The following is a 17,319-nucleotide window of genomic DNA, read 5'->3' as shown; positions in this document are numbered from 1 at the left end:
TGGGAAGAAATTTGGTAGGATAGACCACTGACAGCACTTGGTCTGTCTCTAGCAGAGTTTTCCCAGAGGCTGTTCAATACCAGAAGGAGGGGGTTTCTAGCAAATGAGGGACATATGTGCACCAGTGCATGCTCAAGCTCAAGCTCAACCTCATGTGCCAGTGCACATGTGTGCACAGAAGTGTTTGCTTACGCTCACCCCAACACACACACACACACACACACACACACACACACACACACACACACATTCTGCATAAACTCACTCACAGCCTGGGGGAGTTCAAAGAAGGGCAGGCTCCCTCAAAGGCTAGGGGTTGTTGGGATAGGAGGGAGAGAGGCAGATAGTGGTCCACAGCTCTCTACTTGGGAGATGCCAGGACCTGTGCCAAAGGGTGAGGTGGAAGCTGAGGAGCCCAGGCACAACCTTCCAGAGTGAAGGGAACCTGAAGCCTCCCTCCTCTCTAGGATGCTGGCCAGCATGCATGCAGCACAGGCTGTCACCCAGGGCTCCAAGCACAGCTGTGCAGGCTCACTGGCACCCGTTACCCTGCCTTTAGCCCCAGGCCTCCATGGACATCATTCACATAACACAGAGAACCAAGATGCAGGCTGCAGGGATTGCATGGGGAATGTGGGTGCCCAGAGCAAAGCGGTGCCTCCCACCCCCTTCTGGAGCATCTGTGACCCCACCAACCCACCCAGCCAGTGAAGCTGTGCACCCAGCAACTTGCAATTGGGCCTCTCTCAAGCCAGCCCCTTCATCTTCTGCTCTCACTTTCTCTTTCCTTTCTCATATTCCCTCTTGTACCCCACAATTTCCCTTCACAGCAGCCCTGAGCTGCTCCTGTCTCTCCCCTCCATGGGACCCCAGCCTTTCACCACCCCATCCTCCAGGACACCCAGCATCTCCAGTCTGAGCTCCACAGGCTGGCCTAGGAAGTCTGAGCCAAGTGGAGGGACACATCATCTCTCAAATTCTCTTTTGTCCTGGATCATGAATGAGGTACCTGCCCAGGACTAGGTGGTCACTACCAGGTCCACTTTATAGATGAGGAAATCTGTGTGTGTACTCCTCTGGTGGCTTTTCACAGTTGTCCAGCCCATGGCATGCAGAGCTGCAACTCACACTGATATGCCTTGTCTGAAGTCTTCTTGCATTTGCCACATAGGACACATTCCCAGGCTGTTTCAGTTATAGGAAGAAAGTGAACACTGCATGGACCTATTGAAGACTGTCATGCTTGTGTGTGTGTGTGTGTGTGTGTGTGTGTGCATGGGCACACGTGTATGCATGTATGTGTGTGCATATAAGGTGTGTATGTGCATGTGAGTGTGCATATACATGTAGCACATATCTATGAAAGAGAGATGGAGACAAAGAGTGAGAGCTCTCTTGCTGGGTGCTTTGACCACCTCAGGGGCTCTGGAATATGGGCTGCTTGAGTCCAAGTCACAGTGACTGAGCCATTCTTTCTCCTTTACAGGATTCCAAGGACCCCAAGGTCCACCAGGGATGTCAGGAGCCACTGGTAATGGGAGCTTCCCTTGTCTGGAGTCAGTGATCCCTGCGGCAACTGCCCTTCCGTGTTCCCTCTCCACAGCCCTTCCCCAGTCCCACTGGGTCATGCCCTTGCCAGTTATCTTCTCTGGAACCTTCTCCCTCATCATGACCACCCAAAAGATGAGCTAATAGGAGCCCCAAACTCCCCCATAAAGATGCCATTTCCCGTCTCTGCATAACATTTTCTGTCTCCCTGGAGCATGGAGACACACTCCTCACTTCCTCTTTCTTTGCAGGTTCCCCAGGACAAAAGGGGGAGAAAGGCAGCCAGGGCAGTGGGGGCCTCATAGGCCCTAAAGGGGAACCGGGAGCAAAGGGTGACAAAGGAGACACCGGCCTCCCAGGTAAGGGCTGCATCGGGGGTGCCAGCCAGGCCTGCTCAGTGCCCATTCAAGGCAGGGCCATGCACAGCCTGCACCAGGCACCAAGTGTGATCTCCAGGTGAGCAGAGGGCAGAACGCACTGTACCAAAGAGGACACTGCCATTTCTGGCATAACTTATTCCTTGCCGTGGTGAACTGGGGGTGGAGGAGCTTAGGTAGGACCAGAGACTGGGAATATGCCTGTAGGAGGAAGGTAAGAAGGCTGATACCAGAAGGGGGACCTCAAGCGCTTGAATCCCCTACTGACAGCTGGTGATCTAAACTATGTGGCCATGGGTGAGGACCAGCGGGGACTGGGTCCAAGAATCTGTTTTAAATGCCCTAAAGGACTCTGACCAAGCTAAGGCCTCCCACTCAGAAATGCCACCCCAATGGCTGTGGATTTGACCCAGCTCCCTCCTGTCCCTCATATCCTGGCCTCTGGATATCCAGCCATGATAGCTGCCCTGTACAGTGGTTGGGAACCATGTGTGGATGGCTCAGCTTCCATCCCAGTTCCACATCTTGTTCACCTGTGTGAGCAGGTGCAAGGGTGACGGTCTCTCAACTAACATGATGGTAATTAAATCACACGTATTTTGCTGGGTTTGGAGGCTGTTTTCAAACTGTCTGTCCTATGGCAGATACCAAATAAATATGAGTTGTTATCAGTGATAGTAATAGTAGTGGTGGTAGCTTTCCTGTGAGGTAGAAAAGAAAGGTTATGTTTTCTTTTTTTTTTTATTAATTATTTTGCATTATGTGACAGTTTCATAGGCTCTGGGAATTCCCCCACCCCTCCCCCTCTCCTCCCCCCTGGTGGATTCCTCCACCTTGATGCAGTATTACAGTTCAAATTCAATCAAGATTCTTTCCTTGCAAACATATACCAAGCATAGAGTCCAGCTACTTATTGTCCAGATGGGTTGAACAGTTTCTTGGGGAGACCATTTCTGGTCTGAAGTTAGAGCTGGTAGAACATCATCATAGTCAATTAAGAGTCCCAATATAACATCAACAGCAGTTTGCAATATTATGGAATTGACATGGTTTTGAGTAACCAGTATGTTAAAAAAAAAAAAAAAGCAAGTCCTAACCACAACCTATGATTAGCTCATTGACATTTCGATTTTAGTTTATATACAGCACCGGCTGCTATATACCTTAAAATGGCTATAAGGTACCATTCAGCTGTCTCGTGTCTATCTCATTTTAGTATTTAGGAAAGGCTATGTTTTCTAGATTTTAGCCAATGACTTCAGCTCCCTGAGCTTCAGCTTAGTCACTTTTAAGACAATGCTCCTTGATGAGCAATAAATGTGTTTTTCTTTAAGGTTTATTTATATAAATGGTAGAGTTACACACACACACAGAGAGAGAGAGAGAGAGAGAGAGAGAGAGGATCTTCCACTTGCTCTTTCATTTTCCATTGGCTGAGATGGGCTGGCATGGGCTAGGCCAACACCAGGACCCATGAGCTTTATCTGGATCTTCCATGTAGGTGCAGGGGCCCCAGTGCTTGGACCATCCTCTGCTGCTTTCCCAAGCCCTAATAAGGAGCTGGATGGATGGCAAGTGGAGTAGCCAGAACTCAAACCAGCATCCTTACTGGATGCAGGTGTGGTTTAACCTACTTCACCTCAATGCCAGCCGAAATAAGGGATACCACTAGCAGGAGTATAAGATGTGCAACATCACTTAGAAATTATGTGCAGCATAAGAGACTGAAAATGCTTGTTTTCAAGGCACATGTCACCTCCCCAGAGTCTGAGACTTGTCCCAGAGTCAGCCTCCTACGAGTCTGTGGATGGGGATGCAAGGTTTCACATCCCCAATGGCGTGTCAGCAGCCCCAGAGAAGGGCCAAGGGCCGGGCCTTTGCTCTGGAGCCTGTAGCTGGTACAGTCCATGCCACCATGCCATTTCCACTCCTGACGCTGGAGCTAAAGGAAGACATGGAATCCACACTCAGCCACAGGCCTGGGGGCCCTGTGGTGGTGAGGGGAAAGACACTGGTTTCAGTTCTTCAGAAAGCAGAGGCCCAGCCAACCCCTTCTGCTCCCCAATTTCCTCTCTCAAGACCATGAGATTGCTGCTTCCTGAAGCTTGCCCCATCCATTGCCAGTGTGTGGGGCCACTACAGCCAAGAGAGACCTCACCCCAGGGAGCTGTTTTGCCCCGTACCCTTGGCCCCAGGAACTCAGCCATGTCACCAGAACAGAGCATGGGGATACCTCCTGGGGAAAGTCTGTCTTCCTCTCTCCATCTCTTGGTTGTGATTGTAAAAGTGCTGAGGTCAGAAGGAGCTGTACTTCTATGAATTGGGGCCTGAGCCAGGTTCTCTCACTGCTATGACTTTACCTTGCTTTCCCCAAAACTATTCCTCTCACTGGGGATCTGGGAGTTCCAGCAGAACCAATGCAAGCTAGACCACTCTGCAAAATCTCATTCTGCTGTACCACCCACTCTGTGGCCTGGAGCAAAAGGCACCGAGCAGTTCTTCCAGGCGTGACATTCCCTGTCCCTTCCATCAGGTGCACCGTGGGCTCTTTTAAGAGACCTTAGCTGGAACAGAGGTCTTTGTGATTACTCTGGCTTCCAACAAGGGACTCTCCATCCTCCAAGATCCAACCATCCTGGAGAGCCTAATTCCCAAGCCTTGTATCCAAATTCACCCAGAGTTCACATTCAGCAATGCCCTTCTCCAAGTCACTGTGGGGAAGGCTGAGCCCTCTCCAGCTCCAGTCTTACCCCAAGGCAGCATGGAGCAGTCATTGTTTCAAACACCATTCCATCCCTTGGAGGCCAGGGAGGCTGTCTGAGGGGGAAGCCGTTTCTCCTTAGTGCCTCACCCAGCTCAGGGAGTCCCAGGGGTGTGGATTTAGGCATCAACAACTTCCTGAATGCCAGCAAGCTTGTTTGCTGTGTAGAGACAGCTCCTATGGTGGGACTGCCAAGGGCAGTACAGCCCCTTCTCTAACTCAACTTAGAGTTTGTGAAACAGGAGCCTCCACTGATTGATATGCACCAGACACATAGGAGAGAAGGAGGGAGCCAGGGAGGACTCAGGAGAGGACGGGCTGGATGAGCCTTGCATGCTGATAACAAGTGGAAAATTTGAAATCTTAGGCACAAGGAAAGCCTGGGACTGGGCAGGCTGGCAGGAGTAAGGAGATGATACGATGCTTTCTCTCCATCTGTGCCTCAGAGCTGCTAAGTCTAGGCACGGGGATCAGCTTTCTAGAATGTTCAGAGTTCAATTTAAAGTCTTCCCCTAGAATGAGCTAAGTGTCTAGGGAGAGTGTGGGGCATGTCGCCATAGTATAGTGGGTTAAATTTCTGTTTGGGATGCTGATCTTCCTATGTCGGGAGTGCCACTTCAAGTCTCAGCTGCTCCACTTCTGATCCAGTTTCCTGTTAATGTATCTGTGATGCAGCAGATGATGGTTCAAGCACGTAAGTCCCTGCCACCCACATGGGAGAGCTGGATGGAATTCCTAGCTCCTGGCTTCAGCCTGGTGCAGCCCTCACTGTTACAGGCATCTGGAAAGTGAAGCAACAGGTAGAAGATCTCTCTCTCTCTCTCATCAAATAAATGCACAAATTTATAAAACAAAATGAAGTACAATACATTAGATGGACAGTGCTAGATGACTCAGCTATGGCCTGAGAATCCAACTGTGTGGCCTTCCTGTTGACCCATCAGCTGTGCCCAGTTCCCCAGCTTCACCACCAGTTTCTCGCCAGTTTGTGTCTTTTCTCTGAGGCAAAGCAAGCCTGCCCTTTCATTTCCTGGGACCAGGGAAGCAGGAGTTTGAAGAGTTCTGAACTTGGAATACAGGTGAAACACCTCCTAGGCCTGACAATGACTCCCTGCTTTTTCAGGAAGCAAAGGGACAACAGGCATGAAAGGAGACCCAGGAGCCATGGGCCCCCCTGGAGCCCCAGGAGCTAAAGGTGACTCTGGGAAGCCAGGACCACCAGGTAAGAGACCCTTCGCGTGCAAGTGTTGCCTTATTTCTCTGGCAAGCCAAGCCAAATGCTGGGCAGAAATTCCTGAACTTTCTTCTTCATTACAGGTTTGGCTGGAATGCCTGGAGCCAAAGGAGATCAGGGTAAATACTATGGGCCAATCCAGCTACCACTACCTAGAGTGGAGCCAAGTCCAGAACCTAAATCCATCACCTTGCATTTTGCTATTGTTTTAATCTTATAATATCTGGGGTATGTGAAAGCCCTGGCCCTTGTTGGGAGGCCCTGGAGGCTGATGTGACATTTCTCAGTCAGCTGGGTTGCGGGGGATTGGAGTGGGGAAGTCAGACAGCAGTGCCTGTGCTAACAGCCCCCAACCTTGCCCTTTCCTTTCAGGACACTCTGGAGCACCTGGAGCGCCAGGTATCCCTGGCATTGCAGGGCCCTCAGGTCCCAAGGGTGAGCCCGGTATCACTGGCTCCAAGGGGCTACCAGGTGAGGTTCTGGGTCCTGATTGGGTCACAGAGTGAGAGAGAGAAAGGCACTTGGCCTGGCTCTTATGCCCTCTGTGTTGACCCAGGAAGCCCAGGTACTCCGGGAGCTGCAGGACCAAAAGGAAGCAAAGGGGACACAGGTAACAGAGTGTGGTCGCATGTGAGTGCATGTGTGTGTGTTTAGGGAAGGTATTTGTGGGTGCCAAAATGGATGAGGGCAGGCCTTCCTGAAGCCTACAGAGGCCTGTGGGGCTCCCTAGTTAAGCTGGGCACTTTTCTCTGCCAGGACCCCTTGAGCCCAAGGCCCTGGGGCTATCAGGGTTCCTGGGAAGCCTTGAGTGTCCTGGCTAGGCCTTAGGGGTGACTTGCAAATTCTAGCAGCCCAAGCAAGCATGATGAACTACACTGTTGATTGGGAGCATTTGATAATTGCCACTCATATATGATGGCACAGGTTTCTCACCCAAGTTCAAAATCTTGCTGGCAGTCTACATGACCATCTCAGAGGAGACTGCCCATGGTGCCATAATGGGCCTGGTCTTTCTTAGCCAGGTCTGGATACTGTCCTGCAGTTATGGGATAATGAACCCCTGGAGAGATTAGATTGGAACTTTTTTTAGTGGGATAAAGAGGGAGGTGGCAGGCAGTAGTTGGGTCTTCCCATCATGGAAATCAATCACACACACTCAGCAGTATCAGGGTCTTGGTATTCCCCTGACCTGAAGCTGCCATGGTGATTATCTTGTTTGGATATACAACAAGCTAGGTTTTCAAGTGGATGTGTTTCCCAATTGGTAAACAGAATCATTAATCTCTCTAGAGAGTTATCTAACCACTTTAGATGGTGATGGAGAGTCCCCCTGGCTTGACCAGAGTGACAACTGGATTTCATCCTCTTGTATTGATGACTTGTGAAAAGGAGAGGTGCCTGTATTACCAGCAGCGCCTCTAGGACAGGCTCTAGGCTGGGGACTTTATTCGCCCACAAGCTAATTTCACACTTCCTTACCCACAACTGCCAAATGTTGACATAGAGGCTCAGAAAGGGCAGACCCTGTGCTCCTCAGGGTCCGGAGTTGATCCAGGAATGGATCTCAAAGTCTAATTTCAAAGCTGTGCTTAGCCAGAGGTTGTTCTAGAGAATCACAAGCAATGATTCCATTGTGTTGTATCAAATAACATCCAAGATCACCCTAGAGCCGCCGGGACCACATACAGTCCCACCCTTACAGTAGCAATAACTCATGGTTCAGTCCCTAAAGCTTCCTACCATTAGCAACAGTCACCAATATGTCTCCTGACTCTCTTAAGTGGACTGGCTAGCCTGGTTAGTCCCTTTTGCGGGGCAAGACCCCTCTCAGATGGAAGAAAATAGAAAGATAAGTATCACACCTATTCAGCAGGACAGACACTCAGCAAAAACATTCTCAACTTCAGCCTGTGACAATGTCGGGCTTCATTCCAACTCCCCCCTCCCAATTTAGCTTTCTTTCTTCCTTTTCTCTGTGAGACAACTGCACAAGAATAACCAAATCCCAGCCCTCAGTGACTTTGAAACGTAGAGTTGGAAATGAAGCAAGGACTCCAAGATTTACCATTTCCATCACAGATGTTGGAAGCAATCAGAACGTTTATGCTGCAAACCACCACTCTAACCAAAAAGTTGTTCTCTAGTCTTTAAATTATAACTATCTGGGTGTTCTAAGCTGTCCCCCTCCCCCTGTAGTCAAAACCAAGGTGAGAATAACTTGATAATCCATTTTCTCATCTGGATTTTAATATGTTTTACTTTTTAAAGATAAACAGCAAAGATAATCCACAGAGAAGTTAAGCCCCGTATCATGGATACGATTTCTCAACTAATTCCATTTTCCATATCTAAGTACAGAGGTGATTCAAGAAATCATTAAATGCTACGGAATCAGATTACAAAGTTGTCACTTTTCCTTCCTCACTTTTAGTTTCTTAAAGGTACCTGCTGAGGTCTCCACACTTCCTGATTTGGGGTGGTTTAGCCATCAATCTTGTTCTTATCCGTCAGCTCAATTACTCAGTTAATAAGATTAATCCTGAATGTCCAGACTACACCTACCTCAGAGGCTATCAACATTCTAGAGACATCTACATGTAACTCCGTATCGTGACACCTGAGCCTCCACCCAGACCTGCCACTGACTGGCTGGATGACCATGGAGGGGCAAGGACTTGACCTATAAGGGCCTCAGTTCCTTCTCCTTTGGTATGTGAGTCCCACTAAAGAATGACCAGCCTCCAGTGAGCCCAGCAGCATCGTGGGTTTAAAATAGATCATTTCCCCTTCAACTTGGAACAATCTAAAGTTTAGCTAGACCATCAGCTAAGCCCTAAGCAAGAGGAAAGTTTACTTTTTAATTTAATAGACTCAACTCAAAATGTTGGGTAAACCCAGAATTTGAACCAGGGCTCCAAACGACAGCTTAACCTGACCAATCTTTCTCCAGTGTCATTTCAGAATATGCCTTCTTGGCCCTGGCTTTGAGCTAATTTCCTCTAATGTGCAGGAGCTGATCCTTGATTTACAGCAAAGTAATGACAAGTCCCTAGATCAATTAGTTAATACACAGCCACTCAGCCAAAGACTTCTCAAGAGTCCAGTGGGTCTTGGAAGAAAATCAAATAAAACTAAACTTCTTGCTTGCTCCTCCTGCAGTCAGAAGTTCTGAAGACAACACTGACACCCAGAAAACACGGATCAGGAGGCCTCTCCACTCTGGGAACCAGGTTCTGGGAGAACTCAGATTTGGCAGGAGGCATGCGCTCCTGCAGAGAACTGAGGGCTGTTTAGAGGAGGTGAGGTGTGAGTGGCCCCTAGAGCAGGAATGAGATTCGTTCAGGCCAGTGCCACTCAAAGCATGAGCACTGGACCGGTTGTCAACTTCTCCTGGGGACTTATTTGCAATGCAGATGAGCTCCCTAGTCATGGCCAAGGCATCAGCTCTGGGTGGAAGCCTCACAAGTTGTTTTTCTTTAACAGGTTCCATCCAAGTGATGGTTTTTTGTGCATTGAATTCATTCTAGCTGGAAGGTAGAGATTTAGAAAGACATGCACGTGTGCACAGATACACACATTTTGAGTCCACTGATTTGCTGCTGAAATGGTCACAACAGTTAGGACTTGATCAGGCAGAAGCCAGGAACTCAAAACTCAAGCCAGGTCTCTCACACAGTTGGTAGGAACTCAACTGAGCCATCCCCTGCTGCCTCCCAGGGAATGCCTGAACAGAAAGCTGGTATGAGAAGTAGAGCTTGTACTTGAACCCAGGCGTTCTGATGTAGGAGGCAGGTCTCTCGGGCATATCTTCACTGCTGTGCCAAATGCCCTCCCAGGCTCATGATGACGATGCACACTCTGAATCAATTACTCCCCTTGTAGGGGAGACAATTGATCAGCCAAGAGAGAATGGAGGAAACAACAGGAGTGGAGGTGCAGGGAGGAGTGAGCTGCATGGCAGAGCTGGAGGCTGAGCCTGAGGTACAGCCTGAATCACCATCCCTGCCAGTGTGATCTTGGCTACATCACCATCCATCACTGAGTGCCAACTTCCTCCTCCACAAGGCAGGAAGCCGATACACCCAAACAGAGTAGCTGAAGGATGAAACAGAACAGTGCGTCTGCTCCAGTCTGCTGATTCACTCCCCAGATGTCTGACATGGCTAGGGGCTGGACAAAACTGGGATCCAGGAATTCAATCTGGACTTACCCAACATTTCGAGCCATTGCCTGTTGCCTTCCAGGATACACATTAGCAGGAAGCTAGAGTCAGAGGGCAGAGCCTGGAGGGATCTGAGGCTCAAGCTCACAAAGCCAGTGCAAGGCTGAGCTGGACTCAAGTTCAAGCCGTTTGATGCCCTGACCACTTTTTCTTTCCTGCCCTGGGAAACAGTGTGTCATTCATGGGAAGTCTTCTCCAGGTTCCATATGACTTCTCTGCAGGACTTACAGACCAAACCACAGTACTGCGGGTAGACTAGAGAAAGATGTACTGAATAATGGGGAGCAGAGCATGTGCAAATGGCAGAGGGGAGCCGGGGCCAGTCTGACCTTGGAGGCACCTGCAGCACTCAGGAGAACCCAGCCCAGCCTCTCTTCTGACCCAATTCCTCAAACCAGAGGGCTGCAGTGTCAGGATTTCCAGCGCCTCCTGCTCCTCTTGGCTCTCTGACCATCCCCCCTCCCTCCACCTCACCCAGCAGCACCCATTGCAGATGCGGACATCAGTCAAAACATCTCTTGCTCTTATTCCAAGAAGAGTCCTCCAGGCCCTTTGCTTTGCCCTCTGTTGACCAGCACCCAGGAGGGTTTCTTTTTAAGATTTATTTATTTATTATTACAAAGTCATTTATACAGAGAGAAGAGATAGAGAGGAAGATCTTCCATCCGATGATTCACTCCCTAAGTGAGCGCAATGGCCGGTGTTGTGACAATCCGGAGCCAGGAGCCAGGAATTTCCTCCAGGTCTCCCACATGGGTGCAGGATCCCAAAGCTTTGGGCCATCCTCAACTGCTTTCCCAGGTCACAAGCAGGGAGCTGGATGGGAAGTGGAGCTGCCGGGATTAGAACCGGCACCCATATGGGATCCCAGGGCGTTCAAGGCGAGGACTTCAGCCGCTAGACCACACTAACGGGCCCATGGGAGGGGTTTTAAGATGATCAAGGAGAAGATGGAGGGCACAGCTCAAGAAGGACTGTGTCCAGGCCAGCGTCATGGAGCAAAGGGAGCTGGCTCTAGTGAACATGGGAGGGTGAATCTCAGCCAATGTTGGGCTGTGTCAAGAGAGAACAGGGTTAAGGGCTCAGCTCCAGCTGTGGTACATTCCTCTAGTCCCCCTCTGCAAACTGTTGTTTCATAATCCTGGGCTTGCACTGACTCAAGTTTGGGCAACTCTCTTGGGGAGTCCCATGGTTCTGCAAGCAAATCAATATTGGCGCATAAAATGCACCCCAGCAGGGCTCTGGGGACAGTAGGCCTTCCATCAAAGCCCACTCTCAATAAAGGAATGGGGGAAAGGAAGGGAGGAGAGAGGGGCGGGAGGAAGGGGTATGTGAACTGTGAAGAGGAACATTAAAGGGCATGAGACCCCTTAGCCAATAAGAATCGTTAACCACACATGGGGCCCACAACAAAATACACCGACCACCTGCTACAGGTGAACTCCTGTGGGCCTCTGAGACCCTTCGATGGTGTTTTAGAAAAGAAGGCCACTTCCCGTTCAAAATATCTCCCCAGCCACTTCCAATAAAAAGTAATAGCAAAGTAACAGGGTGGGATTCAAACCCCAGAGCCAGGTGGGCAAAATGCGATGTGTCCAGATCAGCAGCTTTATCTAGCATGTTGCTGCATCACCCCGAAACCCCCAGCCCCATTCATCTGCATGGCACACTGTCTCCTTTATGCTCCGTGAAAGAGGTTTTCAGCAATTGAAGCGAACCGATGTATCTTTCCGTCTGCATTAATCAGACAAGAAGTAGAGGTTCTGTAAGATTAAAAGTGTCTAATATCTAAGTTTTATTATCTTCTCCCCCCTTCCTTTTCTTTGTTTTGATCTTAGGACTTCAAGGACAGAAAGGAACAAAAGGAGAATCAGGAGTCCCAGGTACAGAGGTGGCTTCAGTTTAATTTCTCGGGCTAATGACGGGAGCGGGTTGCGTGCTGGCCAGGTGGGCCCTGCCTACTCAGTAACCACTGTGACCTTCCCCATCAAATTGGGCTGAGATTCCAGCACTCGGTCTTGCTCTTCCCCAGCCTGAATCCCTTCCCTGGACAACCCAGAGGGTATCAGGCATCCTGAGTCATGTAGTCTGTGGGGGCAGAGATAGGGGATGGCAAAGGGTCACACTTGTCAGGTACAAGGGGCAGCTTCAGGCTGTGTATCCACTGTGAAGTGAGTTCACCTCCCTCCTGTCCTGAACTCTGGTCCGACCGTTTCCTACCACTTCTGGACCCCTCCAGCCCCTCACCTCCTCCTGTTGCTGCTTCTCATCAAATCATCATTATCATCCTCACCATCATCCCCACCTCCCCAGCCCTTGCTCTGAGTTGTTGATGGACCTGGGACCTCGCAGCAGAGTGTGTGGCCTGCCCAACAGCCAGGCTTGAATGACCACTGAAGCAAAATGTTGCAGACACATTTCACCGCTAATTTTTTTTTTAAATAAGTTCTTTGGTTATTTCAAAAGGCAGAGAGCAAGAGACAGAGACGATACAGAGATAGAGACATAGAGATGATATGGAGATGATAGAAATGGAGATGAGAGAGAAAGAGAGAGAAGGGGGGGGAAGGGAGAAATCCCATCACCAAAAACAGCTAGAACTAGGCCAGGTGAAAGTCAAAAGGCAGAAGTTCCCTGCAGGTATCCAGCCAACTGTGACCAATCCTGCTTGTTCTCAGGGTGCACGTTAGCAGGAATGCAGAACTAGGAGCAGAGCGGCAGCGTGAGCCAGGAATTCTGATATCGAGCCCTGAACCATTGCACCAAGACCAGCTCCTCCATTGACATGTTTCTCCTTTACTAACTATATATTCTATGAAGACCTTAATTGACTAAAGGTTGTGTGGAGGCCTAGAAACATTCTAGCATATTCTCCCAGGATGGCTACAACAACTTGGGCGCAAGGAGTGTAACTGGCTGAGGACTAACCACTGCTGGGATTCTGCCAGCTGTTTCCACTCATATGCTTCAGACAGCCTTTCTATGCCCCAAATCAAAGATACATAGAAAGGCTCCAACTACCTATTTGCAGGGACACGTTCGGGACAAATCTTTGATGTCAGGACATCTGATGGAAGTGGCTTGCTTTTCCCCAGGGCCTGCAGGTTTGAAGGGAGAAAGGGGGAGCCCCGGACTGGCAGGCCGCCAAGGAGACATTGGACCTGTTGGCCAGAAAGGAGAGCCGGGACAGAAAGGTAAGGCTCTGCTTCTGACTAGTGGGTCCTGAGGCAAGAACCTCCCCCCATTTCTTGGGAGCCTGGGGGTTTTCAGAACCTCAGCAGGCAGAGATGTGTTCATTCAGCGGGCACTTCATGTTGGGAACTTTCCTGGGCTCAGAGCACACAGCAGTGAATAAAGTGTAGTCTCGGCAGGTTCCCACCCCTGCCATGCCCACCTGTGCCCATGGCCACCCCAGTTTCCACAACCAATCAGATCTTGGCATGAAGGAGATGCTCCTGTCCCACCCCGTGTCTCTGGTGGGCTCAGCTTCCCTCCATAGTCTAACTAATACCCTTCCCATTAGAACCCATGTCCATGTCCTCTTGCTTAATTATCCCTACACTGGTCACAGGCGAAGCTGGAATGGACAGACAGACCAGTCACTGCTAGTAGAGGGTGGAGAAGAGCGCCCTTGCTGAGCTTTAACTTTGTGTGGGTTTTTTGCAGGATCTACTGGGCTGCAAGGAGAAAAGGGAGAGAAAGGACAAGGTAATTGCCATTTTCCATTCCCTTTGATTTGTTATAGTCAGTGTGTGTGTGTGTGTGTGTGTGTGTGTGTGTGTGTGTGTGTTGGGGACAGATAACTTGGTTATCAAAGAAAGTTTTCATTGGTTTTGGAAAAGCTCTTGGAGTTCTGTTTTGAATAAACTTGGATATGGACTGAAGACAGAGTGACAGCCTTCCCTCACTCTCTCCGTTGTCTTCCTCCTTCCCACCTTTCCTCCCTCCCTTCTTCTCTTCTCCTTTGCATCTGCTCCTCCTTTCCTCACCCTTCCCCTTCTCCTGTCCAGAGAAGTGACAAGCCTAGCTACAGGGGGCACCTTTATCCGCTTGCTTGGGAACCCATGAACACAGAGGCTGCGTTCCGGCCTACTTTGGTGTCAGGAGTGGGATTCTTGCAGGATCAAGTGATGCTAAGCAAGGAGCAGGCACGGGGCAGTGGGGAGGAGAGAGGGGTTCTTCTCCCTAACTGTAGGCTCTGAAAATGAGAAGGAAAAGGCTGGATTCACACATTTCCCAAGGTGCTTTCTTCATCACCCCCATGGGCATATCCCCCACCCCCGCCTCCAGGTGCAAACTCCGTATTGGTCAGAATTGTTGGCAGCAGAACTCGAGGCCGGGCTGAAATTTACTATAACCAACAATGGGGGACCATTTGTGATGATGGCTGGGAAGATGCTGATGCCACTGTGTTCTGCCGCATGCTGGGTTTCTCTTCTGGAAGGGCCATTTCCAGTTACGGAGGAGGTAAGTGATGCACCAGCCAGGGCCTCTCAGAGACCTAGCAGGCCTGATGTGCCCTTGGGTTGAAAGGCACTCAGTGTGGTTTCTTCTAAGAAAACTAAAGCAGGAGATCCAAGCAGCTGAAATTTTCTGCCACTCGGGGCTCTGAGCATCTCTGCCTTCAGTCTGGCCACCTCAAAAGAGACATCCTGTTTTCCTCATCAGTAACTGCTTGTCTGGACTAGAACTCTGACTGACGTGGTGGGGGACATGGCCTGTCTAGTCCTGGAGTTCAAATGCCATGTGTACAAGGTTGTTTGCTGGAAGTAAGAATAGTCTTTCAAGGGACAGCTCGGGTACCAGACTGGATGGAGGTAGGAGAGATAAAGGCAGGTGTGGACAGCCAGGCTGGAAACCAGAAGCCTGAATCCTGCAGCAGCCTCAGTTCTTAGAAGAACAGGTAGGAATGAAAGAGAAAGCAGATTAGAGCAGATTCAGCTATGATAAGCTTTGGAAAAGGTGTCCATGCGTTTTCTGTTTATTTGAGGATGGGGCAGGAGGAGAGAGAACCTTCCATCTGCTGGGCCCCTCTCCTCAAATATCCACAAGTACTGGTGTTGGACCAGATTGAAATCAGGAACCCAGAACTCAATCCAGTTTTATTTTGCTTTGTTTTTCACATGAGTGGCAGGAACCCCAATGCCTGAGCCAGCACCTGCTGCCTCCCAGGCTGTGTAGCAGGAAGCAGAAGAGAAAGACGACAAATCAGACATTCTATTGTGGGACAAGGTGTTTCAGGCTGAATTTTGACTGGTTCACCAGACTCCTGCCTCTGTGGCTGTTTGAGAGAAGTGTGAATGCCTTGAAGAAGCAGAATGACAAGGTTAAAAGGCATCTGAGGGGCTGGCATTGGAGTACAGCAGGTTAAGCTGCCACCTGTGACCCCCACATCACATATAGGTGCCAGTGCAAGTCCCAATTGTTCCACTTCTGATCCAGCTCCCTGCTAATGCGCCTGGGGAAGGAGCAGAGGATGACACAAGTACTGGGGTTCCTGACATGCATATGCGCTACCAGGATGGAGCTCTGGCATCCGTGGCCCAACCTAGACTATTGTGGACATTTGGGAAATAGACTAGTAGATAGAAAATTGCTCTGCTTTCCAAATGAATAAATCTTTTCTTTAAAAAGTGGCATTTGAAAAGAAGATAGAAGGCTGAGAAGATGTTTCAAACAGCATGTAAATTAAGGACTGAATATATCAATGAGGCTTTTATCTAAAGTAGGGAATTGAAGGGAATCAAAGTTGTCACAAAACACAGAACTAGTAACACATTGAGGCCAGAGGACTGGGGAAGAAATGAACCTGCCAGCCTGCTGGGAGCTCCCAGGGACCATGTTACCGCTTTGCTTCCTCTCTAACTCCACTTCCTCCCACCCTGCTATCTCTGTGCAGGCACTGGGCCCATCTGGCTGGATGACCTTTCATGCAGAGGGACAGAGAGGAGCCTGGTAAACTGTATGATAAGGGAATGGGGCTCCCACAACTGCAATCACAGCGAGGACGCCGGTGTGAGCTGCAGTTGACCGGCTGTTCAGCTTCCAGGATGTACTTGGGCTCACACACACACGTGCTCGTGGACATGTGGCTGCTGAGAAAAAAAGAGGAGTAATAAAGCTCAAAGCATTACCTGCCAAGGTTGTGGGCTGTGGCTGGGCAGCATTGGCTTAGTCCCCCATTCCCACCCCTCCGCTCCTCCCCGTGCTGCTAGTGCAAACAGTGTACACACACACACACACACACACACAAACACACAAACACTCACGAGAGCCTCAGCCAGCAGCCAGAAGAAGAATGACATGCAGAAGGCAAAGGTGGCCATACTCAGAATTAGCATTGACCATGCCTTCAATCACTCAGACCTGCATCCCCACAGGGATGGGGAGGGGCTGCTCCTTGCCTCTCTGGCTGGAAGGCCAATGAAGAGGCAGCTGGCAGGGGCTCCACGTTGCGTGATGAATGTGAACACTGCTGACGTTGACTTCCTGTGAGAACATGAGCTCCAGAGATGCAGGAACACCCCCATGCTTTGGGGATCCCTGGAAGGGCCCCAGCGAATCTTAATCACGTGAATGAAAGTATTAAACCAAGCAGGTGCAGTGACTCTACTCCTTTGAGAGGCCTGGCTTCCCTCTCCTTTGTCAAGCTTCCCCTGGGATGTACAGTCTTTGCATGAAAGCCCATGATCTCTCACTCTTGCTAGCTGGATACTGTAAGTGGTTCCACTGAATATTGAATCAGGATAAGGGATATACTTAGGCCACAGGACTCCATGGTATCTTTCTTGCTCCTTGCTGCCCAGCAAAGAAGCTCACCCTGACAGCTTTAGGGAGGAGCTTAAGGGCAGAGTGCACTTAGAGCTTTGGGAGAGATATCTGGAAGGGTGGAGGAGTGGAATGGCTGAGGTCTCTGGCCACCATTCAGCACCTCTGGAGAGGGAGGGGGTGACAGACATACACACTGAAACACACACAGAGTCTTCCATCTGCTGGTTCACTCCCTAATTGCCCACCACAGTCCAGGCTGGGCCAAACAGAAGCAAGGAGTCGGAAACTCCCTCCCATGTGAGTGACAGGGACTCAAACCCTCATGCCATCTTCTCTACTTTCCAAGGGGCATTAGGGAAAGATTAGAACCAGAAAAATTGGGACTTGAACCAGCATTCTGATATGT

General features: G+C 49.8%; 1 protein-coding gene across 1 annotated transcript in view; it reads left to right on the top strand.

Annotated features, from left to right (window-relative positions):
• Window positions 1–16,313, top strand: part of MARCO (macrophage receptor with collagenous structure) — a 32,773-nt gene extending 16,460 nt beyond the window's left edge. The window contains exons 7-17 of the mRNA XM_058664402.1: window positions 1,487–1,531; window positions 1,800–1,907; window positions 5,810–5,908; window positions 6,004–6,039; window positions 6,293–6,391; window positions 6,477–6,530; window positions 11,981–12,025; window positions 13,238–13,336; window positions 13,809–13,850; window positions 14,433–14,609; window positions 16,042–16,313. Coding sequence (XP_058520385.1) covers window positions 1,487–1,531; window positions 1,800–1,907; window positions 5,810–5,908; window positions 6,004–6,039; window positions 6,293–6,391; window positions 6,477–6,530; window positions 11,981–12,025; window positions 13,238–13,336; window positions 13,809–13,850; window positions 14,433–14,609; window positions 16,042–16,172 — 935 coding nt within the window. The 3' untranslated portion in view covers window positions 16,173–16,313. The remainder of the gene's footprint in view (window positions 1–1,486; window positions 1,532–1,799; window positions 1,908–5,809; window positions 5,909–6,003; window positions 6,040–6,292; window positions 6,392–6,476; window positions 6,531–11,980; window positions 12,026–13,237; window positions 13,337–13,808; window positions 13,851–14,432; window positions 14,610–16,041) is intronic.
• Window positions 16,314–17,319: the final 1,006 nt, after the last annotated feature.

This window comes from Ochotona princeps, chromosome 5 (assembly GCF_030435755.1).
Source record: "Ochotona princeps isolate mOchPri1 chromosome 5, mOchPri1.hap1, whole genome shotgun sequence".
In the NCBI taxonomy this organism is placed as follows: domain Eukaryota; kingdom Metazoa; phylum Chordata; class Mammalia; order Lagomorpha; family Ochotonidae; genus Ochotona; species Ochotona princeps.
This window is presented reverse-complemented; position numbering and strand designations above follow the sequence as displayed.